The sequence below is a fragment of the Agelaius tricolor genome, unplaced genomic scaffold (genome assembly GCF_023055355.1).
Source record: "Agelaius tricolor isolate 1412-34295 unplaced genomic scaffold, bAgeTri1.0.p SCAF_2, whole genome shotgun sequence".
Taxonomy (NCBI): Eukaryota; Metazoa; Chordata; class Aves; order Passeriformes; family Icteridae; genus Agelaius; species Agelaius tricolor.
Window position 1 is genome coordinate 24,556,239 of NW_027269262.1, and position 19,755 is coordinate 24,575,993.

A 19,755-nucleotide genomic window follows, 5' to 3' on the forward strand; every position below is an offset into this window, starting at 1 on the left:
TTGTTGTGGTGCTTTATTCTATACTTTATGCCTACACACTGGTAGTGTAAACTTTTCTTAAAGGGAAGCTAAATTGAACATTGTAAGATAAAGTGAAGATCAGATGTAAATAGTTACAAGGTTTTTTTTTTCAAAAAAGAAAGATTGAAATAGACACAGTGCATAAAAGAAAAGTGATAGAAAACACCAAATGCAATCAGATGACACATTCTACACAAAGGAATACTTGAAAAATAATGTGTGCTCAACCATAGAGCTTCCAGACAATAGTTTTGAGTATGGAGTCACATAAAGCACACTTCAGGCTGAAGACTTAATACAGCAGACAGGTTATAAAAACTGGCTTCAGTGATATTCCCCAGCCAGTACTCTCTGCCTACTCTTATTGCTGAGACACATTTTCAAAAATATTAAATGCGGATTTGAAAAGGTTGGAATAACAGTAATATTCCCTTCTGCTGCAAAATCCACTAAATTGAGTAAAAAGGTCCTCCCAAAAACTGATTTCCCTCAGAGACCTGACCACACAATCATTTAGCTTCACATTTAGCTTCATCTTTCACATAAAGTTATCTTTAAATATGTTTTGACAATACCAGAAATACAGATACGTTTTCAGTTAGAAGCTTTGATTTTTTTTACATGCACAAAATGAAAGGAAAATAATACATACATGTTGTGAGAACACATACTAAAAAAGCAAAAATCTTCTTTTGAATTCTTCTATGTTACTGAAATGTTAAAGAAAAGCTTTAAAATTTCACAGATTTCACACAACATTGTGAGTTGGAAGGGGCCGACAAAGAACATCAACTCCAGCTTTTAAGTGAATGGCCCACCCAGGGTTACCAGCACCATGCTCTAACTGAGCTATTGTAAAGGACACTGTGGTACTTTTGCATACAGCAACATGTGTATTTTAGCAACAGAATTTGACAGATGTGGCTTCCTCTGATTAAAAAAACTGTTTACTTTAAAATGACTATGGGGCTAGGTTCAGTCAGCCTTCCCAGTTATCTGGCACTGAGTCATCTAATACTTTTTTGCTTACTTCCAGACTAGTCATGAATCAAGATACTGCAGAACAGGAATGTCTGCCAGATAAACTACCAGAAGTGACTTTTCTCAGAGTAAAGTACAAACAGTAGCATACAAACTGACAATCCTTATTCACCAAGAGATACCATAACTACACACAAAGCAAGGACAGATCTGTAAGAGACCATATAGCATAGAATGACTGATTTGTTTTTAGAAGAAAAAACACATAAGCACCTTTTTGGGAATTGCTCTTATTTCCAGACACCAGGTTAGAATGAATTTGAGAGTGCTTCTTTCAGGGATGTGTTGTGGACGAACTGCTCCTAGTTCAGGGGGAGAACAAAACACAAAAAGTAAAATGTGCATCTATTAATATACAGAAGTGGCATCCCACATCTCATACTTAATGGACAACTTGTGCAGCCCTCAAAAGTGCAGGGAATCTTGCGGTGAGAACTGATTTACCTATAAACCAGAACAACAAAGAGCCTTCCACCAGCCTGTGGAAATAAAGGCACAACTCGGCAGCACTATTAAGACCCCAACTGCAATACAAGAAAGGAGTAATTCACACAGGTCCAGCGAGCAGTGCACAGGCATGCTTTGAATCTGAAGCCACTCCTTCTAAGTATGACATCCTAAGACTCAGCAGAACACATCCATAGACCTACAAGTCCATTAAAAGGCACCTTGCAACAGCATTAAAGCTTGTCCTTGAGGAGTGCAGACCTCTTAGGATGTAAAACAGACTGACATGCAGTGTTGTGCAAGGAGATTTTACTTTCAAGTGAGGGATTGTAAGGTTATGTGATTAAAGCCTTATCTCCACAAACATGAAGGAGCACAGAGTAAGAGTGAGATGGATGGATGCCAATGCCAGGCTGCCGTTCCCAGTCAAGAGCTCAACTACAGTAAAACCAGCAGCATTCTTATGCATCCTCTTTTTTAACACATCACTGTGAGTTCCAACACGCCTCCATGAAAGACAGCTGTGTTCCCATACTAAAGGTAAAAATATTCAAAAGTATGAACACCAACTCCTACCAACACAGAAAGGAGTGCTGTTCCATGAGCAGTGCATCACACCATACCTTTTTTTTTAGTGCCCTGCTTAACTTTTACACAAACGATGTCATCTCCTTTTTCAGAAAGCCCCAAAATGTGAAGAAGCTTTTCCACTTCACTGACATTGTTGGGACATATTACACAGAAGGCATCTCCAGGCTGGTACTCAAAAGCTGTATCCTGTTTTAAAACATGAAACATTTCTATTAAATCTTACTACAAAACAAGGCATTCCCATCCCTGACAACAACCTTACTACTATTGTGCTCCCATTAAGTCAAATTTTTTTACTCTGTAGTAACACTTTGCTGTTTTGAGCACATCAGAAATGAAGTAGTCATGTTTTCTTTTCAGGCTTAACCTTACTAATTAGAAAAAGTCTTTCCTTATCTGGTTTAAATATTTGGACACTCTTTAATGAGAACTGCTGAGCAGCCCAAACAGAAAGAAAATAAATACGCATTAAGAGGTTGTGTTATATAATCAGCCCAGATCATTAATTACTGATGTTCTACATTTTCCGGTTTGAGAAGAGCAGAGCAATGAAGTTCTCATAATTAATGTAACTTTTTATAGATACACATTATCACTAAAATAAAATTTGCTGGTTAAACTATTTGATGAATTGTGACAGAAATGACCAGAATTCCTTTTATTTTTTGGAGGAAAAGAAGAAAAAAAACAGACAAGAGCACAGTGAAAATTCAAATCTTAAGACCTAGATTCTAGTTAGCCACCTGAGATTCTTGTGTGCAACTGCTGAAACTGTTGTGTGCAACTCAAGCTTCTGCCTGTTAAAGGAACATGCAGAATTATACTTGCATCATTATGTTTCCCTTATGCATCAGGTGCTGTATATCCATTATGCATACACAGACTAGCAAGAATGTTAGGTGAAAAAGGCAAGTGGGGGCTGATTTTCAGTGGGGGCTGATGACAGAATGCATGTAAACATACAAATGCATGCAAAAAACCACGTCACTCAAAGAATCAGTTGCTCAAAACTTAATAGAATCTATTTATAACTGAGATTTAAAGATGTCTCATGCATATTGAGACAGATTAGGCTAAGAGAGTCCAACAAAAGGTGCTGCCAAAAATCACAATATCCCAAAAGTAATATTCTATCAATTTGGGAAACTGCTCAAAAGTAACATTCTTTCCTTTTCAAGCTTTGCTATAAAGTAATATCCAGCACTCTGTGCCTGCCTTTCATCTTCAAACCAGTATACAAAATACGATCTTCACTGAATAAACTAAACCAGTTTTTTAACTGAGGGTAACCAAGGCTGACAGTTTGAGTAGCATGTTAACAAGGCAGAGCAAATGAATGTCAAAGGCAGAAACAGTGCTCAAGAGCTAATTCCTATTGCTTGATACTGTTAATGAAATTACTGCTTGTGTAGATTACCCACCATAATAAACAGCCACAATTTACTACATAGTTTCTGAATATCCTTCAAGTTGTATACTTATAAACTGAACAATTACTCATTTTCAATACTCCCTTACTGCCTTTCTCCACTGCAAATTCCCTTCATAAAGGTATTTCACTCAATATGATATCCGTGGAACAACAAAGTAATTAACTTGACACTTCATTCCTGTTTTGACTTCCATGGAGTCCTGTTTTTCAGCAAATAAATTAACCTTTACATTTACAAAATGGATCAGCATAAGCTGACATCCTATTGAATACAGAAGTATTTTTTCTTTTTGAACAGTCAAATAAATAATTTTCCCCCCTCAGTTATTATACATAACATGTTTTTCACCCTTTATTTTAACCCATTAAGAAAAAGCCATCACCAACTTACTGCAATATCAAGCTCTAAGAGCAATGCGGTCTTTACTGCATCTTCCCTAGTGAGCTGAACTGCTTTTGTAACTGGCACTTCAAAGGTTCTTCCCTCTGAGATAAGTGAAGACAGATGCAGGTTCTGCAAAAGACAACACAAAAACTTACACTAAAAATGCAAATCAGCTTTATGACATCTTACTATGACATAACAGGAATTGGTGTTGATACAGGTTGTTTTTGAAACAATCTTAGAAAATAACTCAAAACAATAAGGAAAAACATGAATCTTCTATACACATATAGTGTTTTGCTCTTTTTAAAAAATCACATCTAAGCAATAGCTGGCATATATTCAATTACAAAAAATCAGTAGGCTTGAACAGTCTAATGGGCCTACATTATTATCAAATGCAGCGAGCTGTTTCATTTTTCAAAAACTGCCTTGAAAATAGCCAATTAGAGAATGGCATTTATGTTAAACCCCAGAAAACTCCTGGCTAATTAAAGCATTATTAGGTGTATAGAATGGACATAAGAAGTAAGAACAGAAGTTACATCATTGTAGGTTTACAGCTTAAGGCTTTAAGGGATCCATTTGGGGTCTACTATTACAGGCAACTTATAAAAGGATTTTTAAATTAGAGCTAATGAACAAAACCCACTCTACAAGTCAGCATCATGTTATAACACAACATTTCTACACAGGTGAGAATGTGTCTCAAGTATGACAAATGGGCACCAGAGTAATTCCAGATCACATATGTCAAAGGCTGCCACTTTAAGATCAGAATACAGCCCTCACTTTTCCATCAGTATAGTAAGCAAGTTTCATTTGAGATCAATGCAGACAAAAATAAAAGGAGGCAGGAGTGATACCAAATGCCTTTAATAATACTCTGTCAAATGTAAAAGAATCATCCTACCAATAGGAGAGTATTTGTTAATCTGAAGATCTATTTAAAAAAGGAGACAAGAGCATCACTTGAGACCAACAGTTGGAAGTTTCTTTGTTTTCTTAGGATTTTAACATGGTGATTAATAGCTCGGGCCATATCAAGTCATTGTGCATCAGCTGGACTGTTGTAACTGTCTACATTTGTATTCCCTTCAAATCAAATTCAAGGCGTAATGAAATCAAGATTTGAGCTAAATTGTATTATCTTACACTTCCCAGAAAGGCTTTAGATCAACTCACTATTCTGCTCTGCTATTAATATGCAGCAACTTGCTAATTCAACCCTGAGACTCAACAGCCCAAGACAAGATCATTTAAGTAACTGGAGAGATCATGTACCAGGCCTTCTTTAAATGGCAGGAAGTCTCTGTTTGGAAATATCCAAACCTCACCTTGATGAATTTCAAAACACATCAACCTCAGCTCTCCTTGGCAAAAAATGTTCATAGATGCTGTTGCAACGTGAAATACCAAAAAAGTACATGAACTGTGTGTGTTATCTGCAAAACTAAACATGACCCTACATAGACTCTACTTGTTGACAAGGTCTAGCCAGCTATGTCAAAAACAGTTCCAAAGGAAAAAACCCACAAACATGCATTTGATTCTTTCCAGGGCTCAAGATGATCACCCCATTTTATATCTGAAATCTGGACTATAATCTGTCACTGAGTTCCAGATTAGCAGATTCAGCTTCTTCCATTTGCTGTTCCAAAGCAAAAGTGCCTTTTTTTTTCTACATACAGAAAGGGCATCAGTATTAGAACCTGGTGAACTATTTCAGAGATCAGTCTGAATATATGCTGACTTTAAGAAAATGGGCTCTTTTAAGGACTGTAGCAGCACATTCAACCCAACTATTACTCTTTAATAGAAGAGAACCTGTAAATCATAAACCTGAAGAATTCGGATTATTAAATTTAACAACCCGAGCAAAACCAACAGTATGAGGTTTAAAAGAAAAGCAAAATTATCCCGTTTTTAAATCGATACACTCTTCCATAACTATATTAGCTAGACTAAGTGATTCTCTCAGCACTTTCATTAACAGTCTCAACAGAGAGAGTGTCAGAGTCCGAGGATACTAAAGAACTTTCATGATCATGAGCAGCCACACCAGAGTACTGGGCCCAGAACCCCCACCTCAGCTCAGTACTTCAGCCCTGGCCTCAGCTACAATACAGCAGCACTGGTCGGCAGCTGAACCACAACCATGCCCATGACTGGACACAGATCCTGTTGATCCAGGCTTAGATCTTGAGACCAGTTTCTTGGCTTGGGCCAAGATTCCCACAAACTTGCCTGATGATCTGCACTCTTGGATGATCCGGGCTGCCACCTCCTGCTTTGCATTGCTTACAAGAGAGATATCCAGAGAGTGGATAGCAACACTCAGGTCCTGGCTCCCTGTCATTTAAAGAGCAGCCAGACTTCACTGCTTCCTTGCATGGATAACTAAAACATCTGCCTTCTGCAGGCAACCAGAAAAGTTGAGTCACTCCTGCCAAGTGGAGATGATTTTCAGCTCATGATAATTCTCTTAGTACAGCAGGTCTTTGTTCAATGTGGCTTCAATAGGAAAAGCATACCAGCTTTTGATCTACAGTTCATCTTCCATTTCCCTCAGTACAATAATGATCATGTTTTCACAATGACAAGTTTCTCCATTACTAAGTATGCAGCAAGATTTTGAGCAATTTTACAGCCTCTTAGTGCATTCTGAAAAACGAAAAATTTGAACAGAAACTTTACTCCTCATTACAGCAAGATGTTTTCACTGTTATAAGCCACAGAGGTTTTGAATTCTTTCCTTCCTGACAGTGCAATACCAACTTACTATTTAGCTGAATTATATCTTGACATAAGTGTCCATAACCCATATGGTGGCACCTACATTCAGTATAAATGGACTTTTTACTTAAAATTCAAAAGCCTCCTGCATTTGGGGACATATCTCTGTTATGTAAGCATTCACTTGCTCTTTTGAGCCTCATGTAGGAGTATACACTCATACTCCCACAGGAGCTAGAGGCTTCCATCACTCAAAGGGAAGTCCTTACCTCACCCTGGGTGTCCTGAAACTCCACCTCTATATATTCTGGTGGCAGGGCAGGAATATTAAGAGCAGATTGAGAGACAGGAGGGACAGAATGAACAAGTGAAGGTTCAGTGTCTCTAGCTGGAGCCACAAGATTGATGTCATCCAGTTTCTGTGACAGAGTATCAGACCTCCTTGCTCCCTCATCTTCTAGCTTCAAGTTCTGTACTTCAGAGCTTAACTTTAGCTCATGCACAGCATGTGGAGCTGTAGAGAGAGAGCTGGAAACAGCATTGACAGCATTGTTCATGCCTTCTTTCTCTTTCTGAAATTGCAATGCTTCCTTGAGAGCAAGCCAAAGTCCATCAATCCAAGGATCAACCACTAATTCCAAACTGGGAATGGAGGGGAAAAAAAAGAAGAAATGCACGGATGAATTATTGTGACTTCCTGGACTGGTAATTTACAGATAATGAAAGACCACAGAAGCAAAAAACACTATTCACTTTCCATTTCTAATATATATCTGCAGCTGTTATCAAGATTACTTCTTTGTAAAAAAAAAATTTAGTTGTTACCACTATGCAAATTTACAGAGTCTAAAATGTCTAACAGCCTTGCTCTTCTATCAGTTTCTCATTTTTATTTTCATATGCTGAACTTTATGACAGAAAGTTGAAGGAATGGCAGCAGAATATGCAACTTTTCATTGTGCAACAGCAACATCAATAGCTTACACTAATGGCCCATTTTTATTATTTCAGAACACAAGAGGTAAGTTTTATGGTTATGACAATGTTTGTGTTCAACTGCCTTGCACAGAACCAATAAAAGCAGCAGTTGAAAATAACTAAGCCAAGACTGCAGCCTACTGGCCAGAAAGAATAGCAGAACAGGGAGTTGTTTTCTTACATAATTCCTCTACAGCAAAGAGAGAAATCTTATATAATTACTCTAAAGTGATTCTCTGCCCATCCCCAAAAGAGAAAAATGAAAAAAAAAAGAAAAAAGAAACTACATTTTCAAACCCCTCTACTTACTCTAACTTATTTAATTTCTAGAACTGCAAAATACTAATTTTCCAGGCATTACAGATGTTTCCTCACACTTTAAAAATGGAATTTTACTTAATGGCAATCAAGACTGAAAAGGCATACTGTGCTCAGGCAGAACTCATTTCTAGGAGGTGCTGAGTATCCAGCTTAAATGGACTTCAAACAGTTCAGAACATTTAGCCAAATGCCTACACAAGTATTGCATCATGAAGAAATAAAATCCAAACCCATTCAGCTCTTACCCAACACAGTCATCTGCTAATCCTGTGTCATAGAAGTGCTGGGCACCAAGTTCTTGAAGTCGCCGGTCTACTGTCCTTCCCCCATTACAAAAGAACATGTACTCTGAATCTCCCAGACCTAGCAAATTCAAGGAAAGAGGAATTGTGTCAACCAGGCAGCCTCCCAGGCTACACAAAGTCAGGACAGACTTTTCTTGCAGGCAAACAGAAGAATCAGGTATGTTGGAGCAAGTCTACAAGAGGGCACCAAGATGATTAGAGGGATGGAGCACCACTCCTAGGAGGAAAGGCTGAGATAATTGGGTTTGTTCAGCCTTGAAAAGAGAAGGCTTTGGAGTGACCTAACTGTGGCCTTCCAGTACCTGAAGGGAGACTGCAAGAAAGACACAAGGGATTTTTTACAAAGGACATGTGGTGACAGGACAAGAAGGAATGGCTTCAAACCCAGAGTAGGTTTATACTGGATGATAGCAAGAATTCTTTACTTTGAAGGTGGTGAGGCACTGGCACAGGTTGCCCAAAGACATTGTGGATGCCTCCTCCCTGGAAGTGTTAAAGGTCATGCTGGATAGGACTTTGACCAACCTGGTCTTGTGGAAGGTGTCCCTGTCCACAGCAGGGGGTTGGAACTGGATGATCTTAAAGGCCCCGTCCAACAAAGGCCTTCTATGATTCAATGATAAATATAATTGTGGTATCTAGATATACTTAAACACTTGCATATATAAGTGTATTATTCAGAGGCTACATTGAAATATACATACGTGTATATGAATTTCAAACAAAATTGTGTTTGTCCCAAAATAGGGCTGAAAAACCGTCACCCTCCTTCCCAAACGTAAGACAGAGAAATACTCTGAAAACACTTTGCTTTCAATATTTCACATGTCAGAAGAATGGTGCTTTAGTTTGAGGCTTTTAAAATATACAAAATTCCTCTAACAGGAAAAATATAAGGAACTGAAAACTGATAAACTATGTGTGAATCACCAAAATAAATGATCTTTCAGGATTAAGTTGTTAATAATGTCAACAACATGAAACAGTATTAAAAGAAATTAAAAAGTATTAGAAACTTGAAAGGAAAGAAAGGATCAAACATAGCAGTGATTTTAAACAAGAAGAAAGCTGAAACATCTGCATGAGGGACAACAGTCCAGCAACTTCCTCTGCAGGAGTCAAAGATTTCTTTGCAGATCTTGTTTCACCTGCACTGGGTTTTCTGCTCCCTAACTGCTATGAAGCTGTTTTAGATGAATATGCTCCTTGTTACCAGTTGAACAGTCAGTGCACTCAGGAGGTTATGTTCATGGAAGATCCAAGACTTTAAGAGGTCAATCAAATCACTGACCCACCCCACAAAAATTACCAAATATCCTTTAGAGATCCTTGCCCAGCAATCTTAAAGACCATTGGTTTTAGGTCCATCTTCACAAATTCTCTAAGTAATCCACACCACAGGTTCACTATTGCTATCATCATTTTTCACAGCCTGACCCTTTCTTGTGTGCAATTTCAAACCACTAGATCTGGATTATTTCCACTTGTGCTGGTTTTGGCTGGAATAGTGCTAGTTTTCCTCATCATAGCTAGTATGGGGCTGTATTTTGGATTTGTGCTGGAAACAGTGTGGATAACTCAGGGATGCTTGGTATTGCTGAGCAGCACTTATATATATATATATATAGATAGATAGATATGGCAGCACTTATACATACATATATATATATATGTATATATATATGTATGTATATATATGTATATATATATGTGTGTGTGTGTGTATATATATATATATATATATATATATATATATATATATATATATATATATACACACACATACATATATATAGCCAAGGCCTCTCCCCTTCCCTCCCCTCTCCTCTCCCCACCAGCAAGGGGAGTGGGAGTGCACAAAGTGAACACAGCTGGGACAGATGACCCCAACAGAATGACCAAAGGGACATGCCACATGGCATCATGCTCAGCACATAAAGCTGGACAAAGAAGAGGCAAGGGGAGGACATATGCAGTGATGCCATTTATTTTCCCAAATCACTTCTATATGTGATGGAGTTCTGCTTTGCTGGAGATGGCTGAAACACCTGCCTGCCCATAGGGTAGGGTGAGTGCATTCCTTGTCTTGCTTTAATTGTGTTCATGGTTTTTGCTTTCCCTAATAAACTGTCATTATCTCAACCCACAAGTGTAATCACTTTTACCATTTCCATTCACTCCCCCATCCCACCAGGGAGGACTTGGGTGAAGGAGAGAGTAGCTGAGTGGGGCTTGGTTTCTGGCTGTGGTTAAACCATGATGCCAACTAATAGAGGAGCATTCCCCTCTCCTTTTAACACCGTTTTATTTTTTTTTTTTTTTCCCCTTTTAAGAGGACTTCTGCTTTCTCTCAAGTACAGTACTTAGAGCAAACATTTAATTGGGCCAATTTAGATGGACACCATGAATATATTTTAAGACTGATAACTTGTTAAACTTGAATCACATTGTAATTTAGACACCTTAATAACTTCTGCCATAATAAAATTCAGGATTAATATAATACTTATCTTTACACATACAAATATGCATGCAGTCAGCTGTGAAAAACCTGCCCATTTCACAAACTGCTATATGTAACTAGGCAATAGCATAACAGCTTCTCAAAATGCTACATGATTAGGATGCATATCGTTCAGACTTCCACATTATATATCCAGGAGAAACTTCCTTCTAATGAGTCCCTTCCTTATTAGAAACTTAGAAGTTTCCTCATTCCCATCTAACAAATTAAATTTGTCAGGTAGAAATAACCTAGGTTTAAATAGACATTTCTTGAGTTTGTTTATAAATGAAATTTGAAAACTGAAAAAACTAACCTTACAATCAACTCAAGATAGATAATGTATTTTGCCAAATCTGTATTTTGCTTATCCATCTTTAAGCTGAAGGTACATTCATACATGTTGATGAGTACAACATTCAAAACTAAAGTATTATTGCAAATTTAAATGGATGGGAAGATTTAAGGTTTTTATTTCTAAGAACATTTTACACTGCCTTTTCCTCTGTAGAGAAAAAACCTAACAACTCACACAGCCAAGTAAACTAATCTAGTTTACTAATCTCTGTAGAGACTTGACATGAAATTTAAATTTCAAACAGCTATAGATAGCTTAGATCATATAGTTTTTATGCAGAGAGAAAATTAAGCTGTAAAAAATTACATTGGTAGCTTACATTCAGATAATTTTTGTGATGTTTTTCCTTTATTGCTCATAGAAGACATTACACAAAACTGCTGTTTAAAAAATAAATGTTTTATAAGCACTTAAAAAAGCCAAAACCACCTATTCAGAAATAAAAGAAATATAAAAATTATTCACTGACAGACAAATTCTGCAATAATATCGAAAATACTAAGTCACCTAGCAATCCATACTGGAGATGTGCAAAATGGTCAGGAGGCAAGGTCTTGTCTTGAATTTTCTTCACAAACTTGCGGGCAGTGTCTGGTGGCTCTCCTGTCCCAGTAGTGGAAATAACAATAACTACAGGATCCTTTTCTGTTTCCAGGTTATACTACAAGCAATAAAACAAGTTAAGTTACAAGGTGCCATTTGATACATAATTGTGCCCTTAGATACTCTATCTCCCACTTTTCTTCTTCCCAAGTGTACACAAAACCCATTTAATCACATTTTACCTATATTAAGCCACAGGAAGTCTTTCAAGTTAATTACAAGCAATTTTGGGGATGTAACTTATGATCATATTTGGAATTTTCAAGACCAGATTTGATAAAGCCCTGAAGAACCTGCTCTGACCTCAACTGACCTCATGAAGCTTCTTCCAACCTGACATATCCTATGATCCCATATACAGATGTCCAAGGGCAGCATTTTGAGCAGGCTAGTAGGTACATGAGAATACTTCACAACTGCACTCAAGACAGCTTAAATACACAGTTCTAAAAGTATTTTATTTGTCAAGTGGAAAAAGTATTTTTGGATATATGATCACAGTCACACAGCCAAAATCCTCATGATTTCACACAGATAAGTGGGGTGTGGCTATACAAACTGAAGGGATAATTTCTAAGTCTCATAAATTATGATATGGTCCCGTCTGATAACTTCCATGTTACAGAATCACAGTATCACAGAATTAACTAGGTTGGAAAAGACCTTTGAGATCATTATACCCCAAAAATCCCCCAGTCCTTTTGGGAGAACTAAGGTAACTCTGAACAGTGATAATCAGACACCGTGCTCTACAGTCTGATTAATTTTGGCCCATTCACCCTTCTCCCAATTCACTTGTCTCTCCTTTGCTAATCCTGGTCTCCCACATTCCCCAGAGTTCCATGAAGCTACTCCCATTATACCAGCTTGAAAGAACTGCCTGTAGTAGGGACTGTGTGTCAGTTCCCTAAATTCACATCTCATGCAACCATTAATTACTTCTCAAGTAAAAAGCCCTCAGAATCTTTGACTTTCCCATCTTTAGCAGGCTGCAGCACTGTGCCAGTGTGCTGTCACTCAGGTCACCCATACAAATGGCTCTTGCAGCAACCCCTATAGCCTGTGGGTAGTGACCTCTGTGACACACAGCTCCAATCTAGTGCTTGGGAGTGACCTCTGGAGACCACTTAGTCCCACCTCAAGTGTGACTAACAGACAGTGCTGCACTCGGTCAGCTGTAACTGGCTGAATTTTGAAAACTTCTCAGGGTAGAGATTTCCCTTTTCTGGGCAGCTTCTTCCATGCAGAACTTCTCCACCAGTGTCAAATCAGAGTTTATCAGGCAGCACCCAATGGATTTGGCCTCCTCTCGTCCAGTTTGCCTCACACAGGCTGCTATTAGAGCATTCCTTTGCCACTTTTTTGCCATAATAAGCTCCTTCTAATGTTCCCTGTGGGTTGTAGTTTAAATCATCTCCCAGCACTCTAAGTTTAATAAAATAGGACTATGAGAAAATAGAAAGATTGCAAGAGGTGCTGTGTTCCACTCAGCAGTTTCAAGACTGCAATACAAAACTTCAGATTTTGAGGAGTTATGTTCTAAACACCTCCCTAAATAAACCACTCAAACTTTATCTCCTTGTCAAGCCATGTAAAAAACTACATGATACCTACAACCCAAAAAGGCCAGGAATACACAGAAATAGACTAAAGCAATTTTGCTTTTGGAAATGTTTCCAAATCTTTCCTGAAGAAGCTAAAAGCAGTTGCATGGTAAACTTACTACATGTCTTGCTTCTGACAGTGGCCTAAAGCAGAAGCCTAGAGAAGCACAAGTAAACAGAGTAAACGTACAAGGATATTCCCAGGGCGCTTTGCCAGACTTCAATGAGTTGTGGCCCAGGAACCTTCCAAACACAGCTTTTGTCTTTTACAAGTTCAGGCAAACCCCATGTACTCACAAAATCCTGACACTTTCAAAACTGAACTCTAAGTTGTACAAAAAAAGGCCTTAAGGGTCCTGTTGCAATAAGGACTCATATTTTCAAAGCTTCCACAGCTGATTTGATAACACAGACCCAGAGCTTCTGCAGTGCATTGCCACAGGTGACTACCACATTCACAAAGAAAAGCAAATTCCTGAAGTAAAGAAGAGAAGGGTCTACTGGTATCACATGAGAATATACTCTAAAATGAGCTCCATTAGAAAACCAAAAAAGATACAAGCTCAGGAAGTATGAAGTGGTGTATTAGAACAGAAAAATGATTAGCTCACTACGTTCTTGCTTACTCCACTGCAGATTTTCATCTGCAAACTTGGACACCTTTTGAAAACTAAACATTTGGTGATAAAGGTTCTGCAATAATTTGTGTCTGTCACTTTGCTCTTGTAAACTTCTTCTAAGCCTTCTGATGTTTACATTTTTGTAATGGAGTTTCTCACGCACTTTTCATGTAAATAATGATTGTTTAGCATTCCTTTCTGGAGGAGGAGAGAATTGATGGACTGTTGGTTTGAACAGTGTGGTTGGAGAGGTGGCAATTTCATCCTCCAACCCATGGTCACTTTTAAAATTCTATAAATATCGAGGTCCGGAAACAAACACACCTTTTTTGCCTTGGACATCTCAGTGTGTGAGTGTTGTTCATTTCGTGTTGTACTGCGACATGTGTCAATTACTGTGAGGTTTGCTACATTACCAGACCAGAAGAAGAACCTAATACAACTACAAAGTTTTTACTCTACCTTCCACTTTCTCCTATATCCTTTGTATTTCAGGTTTGTCTCCGTCTTTCTCTTTCCTTCAAACATTCTCCTCAGCTGAGGACAGCAATGCCACACAAGAGCAGTGAGCAGCCTGCTCAAGCTGTGCATGGTTGCTGATAGAAGAGGAGGGGCTCAAAGCAGCCAGGTTTGTCTCATCCAGAATAATACATATAATGACAAATGTACTTATTCAGATAATTCATCTAAGGCTGACTACACACTGTGACCCAAGATGATCTCCATTTAGCCCCCAATTTTTTACTGCTCCTCACTTCCACATAATTTCAGTCTTCATAAAATGTAATCACCATAATCAACTAAAGATTTATGACCTTATCTCACCCCAGGACTGTAGGTGAGAGACATTACTTGGAAACAGCCAGTGTTCCTGAGACCTGAGCAGTATTTGACCATTCACTTTTGAATGGCAAGAATTACTATTACTGGCTCTGCAACCACCTACTCCATCCACAGACCTTCACAAGGTCTGAAAATACCCAAAAGCTACATAAAGACAGACTTTCTAACTGCAAGTAGAGGGAAAAAACAGAAGCTTATCTGTGACAAGATTTACAAAGCTGCAGAAGTTACTTGTTTCCTCAGTGCCCAATTCTCAGATTCTCAAGTCATAATTAATTTGCAGCTCTGAATTGTCTTGCCAAATTTGGCAAAATACATTTATTTAAGTGGCAGGCCAATAACAGGGCTAGAAATGTTCTGACTATCACTTTCCTAAACTAATCTCCAAACCTGTCAAATGCAGAAGAAATTAAATGCAAGAATATAAGGAGAATCTTCACATTCCCTGCTGGCTGCATTAAAGTCTCTTTCTAACACTCAGCTCCGTACTTAGTGCACATTCATTCAAAATGTCTCACATATTCAAGTGCATGAAAAAAAAAACTTTTAGATGTTATTTTCTCCTCATCTCATATGGAATACCAGGGTATCAAGTTTTGATTGTTTGTTTTTTATATGTTTTTGTTTGAAGGCATACAGTTGAGAGTACTTTGTGAAGGAAATTACAGTCCATAATGCTTTCAGTTACAGAACTAAGTTTTCACATTCTTACTCTTGGATAACAGCAAGTAATAAAAAGCCACTTCCTTGTCCCAGCCAAGCATTTTATTTTGTTCTAGAACATAACTTGAAGTGAGTCCTGTGGGAATTGAAATGAGTGCATATGCTAAGCAACACATGAAGACCCACAAAAGCTCCGGGACATGCTGGAGCCCACAGTTAACACAAAACAGAACATCAATGCAACAAAAGAAAGAAAACCCAACCAAACAAACAAAAAACCCCACAAAAACAAGCAGTCAAACAAAAAAAAAAAAAAAAAACTCAGAAAAACCAAGAAGAAAAAGTATAATTTCTAGTAACAGCAGACCTGACCTGTAAATACAGAATTTATTCACTACTGCATACATAAAAAGTTTTCAAGAAGTCACTGAATCATTGTTAGAAGAGAGATAAAGTCATATTAATTTACAGTTCCAATAAGAAAAATCATAAGATTTATCTTTGGCAGAAGACTATTAAGCAACTGTGAGTATTGGTAGAAATTACTGATTCACAAAGAAGAATTTGACACTAGGTGTTGTTTTTCAGGTGGGTGCATCTGCTAGCCTTCGTGACATCCAGAGCCACCACTCTAGCATGCAAAGAAGAATTCAGTTCTTCAATACATATTTTTCAAAAAATCATGGAGTATCTCACCTTATCCATTTCACTTATACAGTGTATATCAGCTTCAAGTCCATGGGCACCTGCTTGCTGCCATATTTCCTCAGCTATGGCTTTTGCCTGCCCCTTTTGTGTTGCATAGAGGAGCAAAAACCTCCTTTTTGACTCACAGCACATTCTATTTTTTTTTAGAGAAACTGCAGGGGAAAAAAGAATTAAAAAAGTGAATTTCCTGTAAGCAGAAAAGCAAGATTTTACTCTGCTTATGAGATTAAAAAGAGATAAAGATAGCAGCATTGGTGTTTAACTTGGAAATGAGGCATCTGCTCTGAAGTGAAGCCATTTCTCACAAGCAAGCTTTGTAGATCAGGTTGCAAAGGATGTGTGGTGTTGGTCCTACGTGCTGTACTGCCTTGATGCTCCAGTAATATAGCAATATCTCTGATATCAAGAATTTAGTTTGTAAATAATGTAACATGAAAACTTTTAAAATTAATTATATACTACTTTTATTATATTATTATATATTTTCTATTTCAATTTAGTGACTGTTTTGTTCACTTTTCCGAGCTGTCTTTGAAAACAAAACAAAACATAGACCTAGTGAAGTCAAACTACAAAGCCTGATGAAAAAAAATTAAATTCTCAGTTTCTTCTTTTCTGAAATCAGTATTTTTTTGCTGAAATGACTTTACACTTTATTGTCCACGATGTATTTTGGAGCACAAACACTGACTTCAATCTTGTATTTCAAAAGGGAGCTCCTTACACAAGTGCAACCTGACCCTGAGGTTAGCTCAGGTGCTCAGAACACAATGGTAATAACACCAAGGTGTTGCTTTTGATCCCCATATTGGCCATTCACTTTGGAGGAGCTGGATTTCATGATACTTCTGGGTCCCTTCCAACACAGACCACTCTGTGATTCTGTGAACTACAGAATTGACTCTTTGGGGTTTTATTCTCCTAAGAGTAAGAAACAATCTTAGAGAAATCTGTTGAGGTGTCACCAAGTCCCTTGCAAGCAGCAGGATGAATGAGATGCATATCCTTATCCATTCACCTGTCCTATGAAAATCTGAATGCAAGAAGTTTTCCATTATTTTGACACAGAGAACACCACAGATTTAACTTCAGGCAGCAGTTATGGAAACCTGTGGCTCCATAATTTGAGATATCTCTTTTTTCTCTTTCTCTCAAGGGAAAACAAACATAGTTCAATTGTATAAGAATACTGTACTCCATAGATATGGCAGAATATTTCTCCCGACAGTACTGCAAAAGATTTTTCCTACAGGATTTTTTTTAAAAAGCATAATTATACATCAAAAGTAGCAAAACTAAATGATAGGTTCTTAAGAATGCCTGTAACATATGTGAATTTCATGAAAAATGTAATTACTATAAAATGTTGAGGTTTTAATTGTATTTTCTTCTACTGTGTAGAAGAAAATTCCACTTTAGTTTTCATTTTAAATTAATTACATATATTATCTAAAATTGCAAGTAATTACCTTAACAGCCACCTTTAAATAAATTCATTTACATAACTGGTTTTATGTGAATGTGTGCACAGAAGGTGCATACAACAAAACAATGCTCAAAATGATTCTTCACCTTCCTTTTCCAAATGAAAAAAATGTGGTAATTATGATGATTCATATAAAATAGCATAAATACAGTTTAAATACCCTCAGATCCCTGTAGTAATACAGATTCATCCTGGTCATGTGCTGTGTTTTCACCTAACCCTCTTGTCAGCAGGTGGCATCACCCGACCACAAATGAACAAAACCAAAAAAGATAAAGCAGCACTTCATTACTACACTCTTCCTCACACCTCAAAAAGGGAGAAAGATATTAAGATCCCACAAAGATCACACCATAGCACAGAAACCTTCTATACAAGAAAAGCTGAGGAGTAAGCTGCCAACATTATAGCCCAGGCATTACCAACAAGTCTGTTAGACCAAGAGTCAGCTTGGGAAGCTGTTAATGTTTGAGAAACACAAAAATTTGCAACAGCAGGAGAAATGGAGAGGGAAACAGAAGGAACAGCAGCCAAGATGTGGTCTGACATGGTCAGATCTTGCCTTAACAGTGCTATGTTAACAGACCCCTAACAGACCTCTGCCTAGGTCAGGCAGAGCAGCCTGGATTCCTGTAAGACATTGTGAGCTTTCTATTCCATCTAGTATAGCAACAATAAAGGGTGCAAAAAGTAGCCACACACATTTTCGGTACATATATGTGACCTTAGAGAGAAGTTTTTTCCACTGGTGAATGGTCCAGTAGATTGTATGAAGACACAAAATCTAGAGCAACTGCACCTCTCACAGACAGCATGTGGAAATAAGAGAACCCACACAGCCAGAAGATCCAATGATGCTGGAGATGCACATGCAAGACCTCCTGAGACAGGGTACTGTATGTGTATGCAACAGTGCAAATGCATCCTTGTGGCAGTTGGAGAGAACACAATTAGACAATTCCTTGGAACTAGATACAGAAAGCTGTTTATATATTTGTGGCATTTATTAACATTTTCTGGGAGCTTAGTGTTATATGTGTTGCATTGTTGCTATTCATCTTAAATACATAATTCAATTAACTGACTAGTTTATTCAATTCCCTAAAAGTTAATTATGTCAACAATAGACCAATAAATTCCTTTGATCATGATTTGATCTAAACTGGACGAGTTGAAGAGTTTCACCCTGCAAACACATCTTCTCTCTCTCATCAACCATAAGATCTTTGTGCACAGACTGCCAAGTGACGTTGCTCAAAGAGAAAAATCAGTCATGCCTACCTGCAGATGAACAACCATAAACCAGGAAAACACTTGCTCTCAGATGAGCATGCTGCCCACACTGTTCTTGCTTTGCTGTTCTACACACTCTTCAAAGATGCTACGCCACTTCCATTTACACGATACAAGTTCAACTGGAATAAAGAGGGAAAAAAGGTAATTCATGAGCTATCGAGCTTTCTGAAGAATCCCTGTAACTTTAATAGTACTACCACACCAGCAGCCTTTAACACGTTATCCTAGTGGTAGACACACATCAAAATACAATGTTTAAGCTGGGAACACGACCTGTGATTTGCTGCATCACACCAGGGCTTAACAGGAAGCTAAGAATGAAATTCCAAACAACAGCTCTCCTGATCCGAGACTTGGAAAAGTCAGAGAGCTAACAGTCCATGGAAGAATAGCAGGGAGTCCAGTGGCTCCCTAAGGCAACAGAGTGTAGGAGAATCCATGCAGGAATGCCGCTGAACCAACCACACGTGCTGCCCCAGCAGTGCCGCAGCTGCACGGCAAGGCCAGACCACGCACGTCACCGAGCTGCTCTGTCAGATATGAACTGCGCGGCCAGGGACCGGGGAAAAAAAGCAAGAAACGTCAGTGCACACACTGCTAACTATGTCATCAGTCGAAGGATAAACTCCTTAGATCCTCATTCAACCTGAGCTGCACACATGGAGGAGTTTCACCCTTCTGAAAGTTAGAAGAACGTCTTCTGTCAGTAACCAGAAGAGCTTCACGCACTCCTCTGTGGCTTTAACCCAGGTTGTGGCACCGTGCCTTGAGCCACGAAGCCATTCCCAAGCCACTTTTTCAACAGCTTGCGACT

At 38.2% G+C, this 19,755-nt stretch overlaps 1 protein-coding gene across 4 annotated transcripts in view; it reads right to left on the reverse strand.

Moving 5' to 3' along the window:
* The window catches only part of MTRR (5-methyltetrahydrofolate-homocysteine methyltransferase reductase), a 28,793-nt gene that overhangs the window by 8,782 nt on the left and 256 nt on the right, over positions 1 to 19,755 (reverse strand). For 2 of the 4 annotated variants that reach the window (XM_071454499.1, XM_071454521.1), the window contains exons 2-9: positions 18,927 to 19,060; positions 16,148 to 16,311; positions 11,626 to 11,779; positions 8,198 to 8,315; positions 6,923 to 7,295; positions 3,924 to 4,046; positions 2,133 to 2,286; positions 1,276 to 1,364 (exon numbers count right to left, since the gene is read on the reverse strand). In XM_071454499.1, coding sequence (XP_071310600.1) covers positions 1,276 to 1,364; positions 2,133 to 2,286; positions 3,924 to 4,046; positions 6,923 to 7,295; positions 8,198 to 8,315; positions 11,626 to 11,779; positions 16,148 to 16,291 — 1,155 coding nt within the window. In that variant the 5' untranslated portion in view covers positions 16,292 to 16,311; positions 18,927 to 19,060. The remainder of the gene's footprint in view (positions 1 to 1,275; positions 1,365 to 2,132; positions 2,287 to 3,923; positions 4,047 to 6,922; positions 7,296 to 8,197; positions 8,316 to 11,625; positions 11,780 to 16,147; positions 16,312 to 18,926; positions 19,061 to 19,755) is intronic. The other 2 variants (XM_071454513.1, XM_071454505.1) reach the window with 1 other exon arrangement.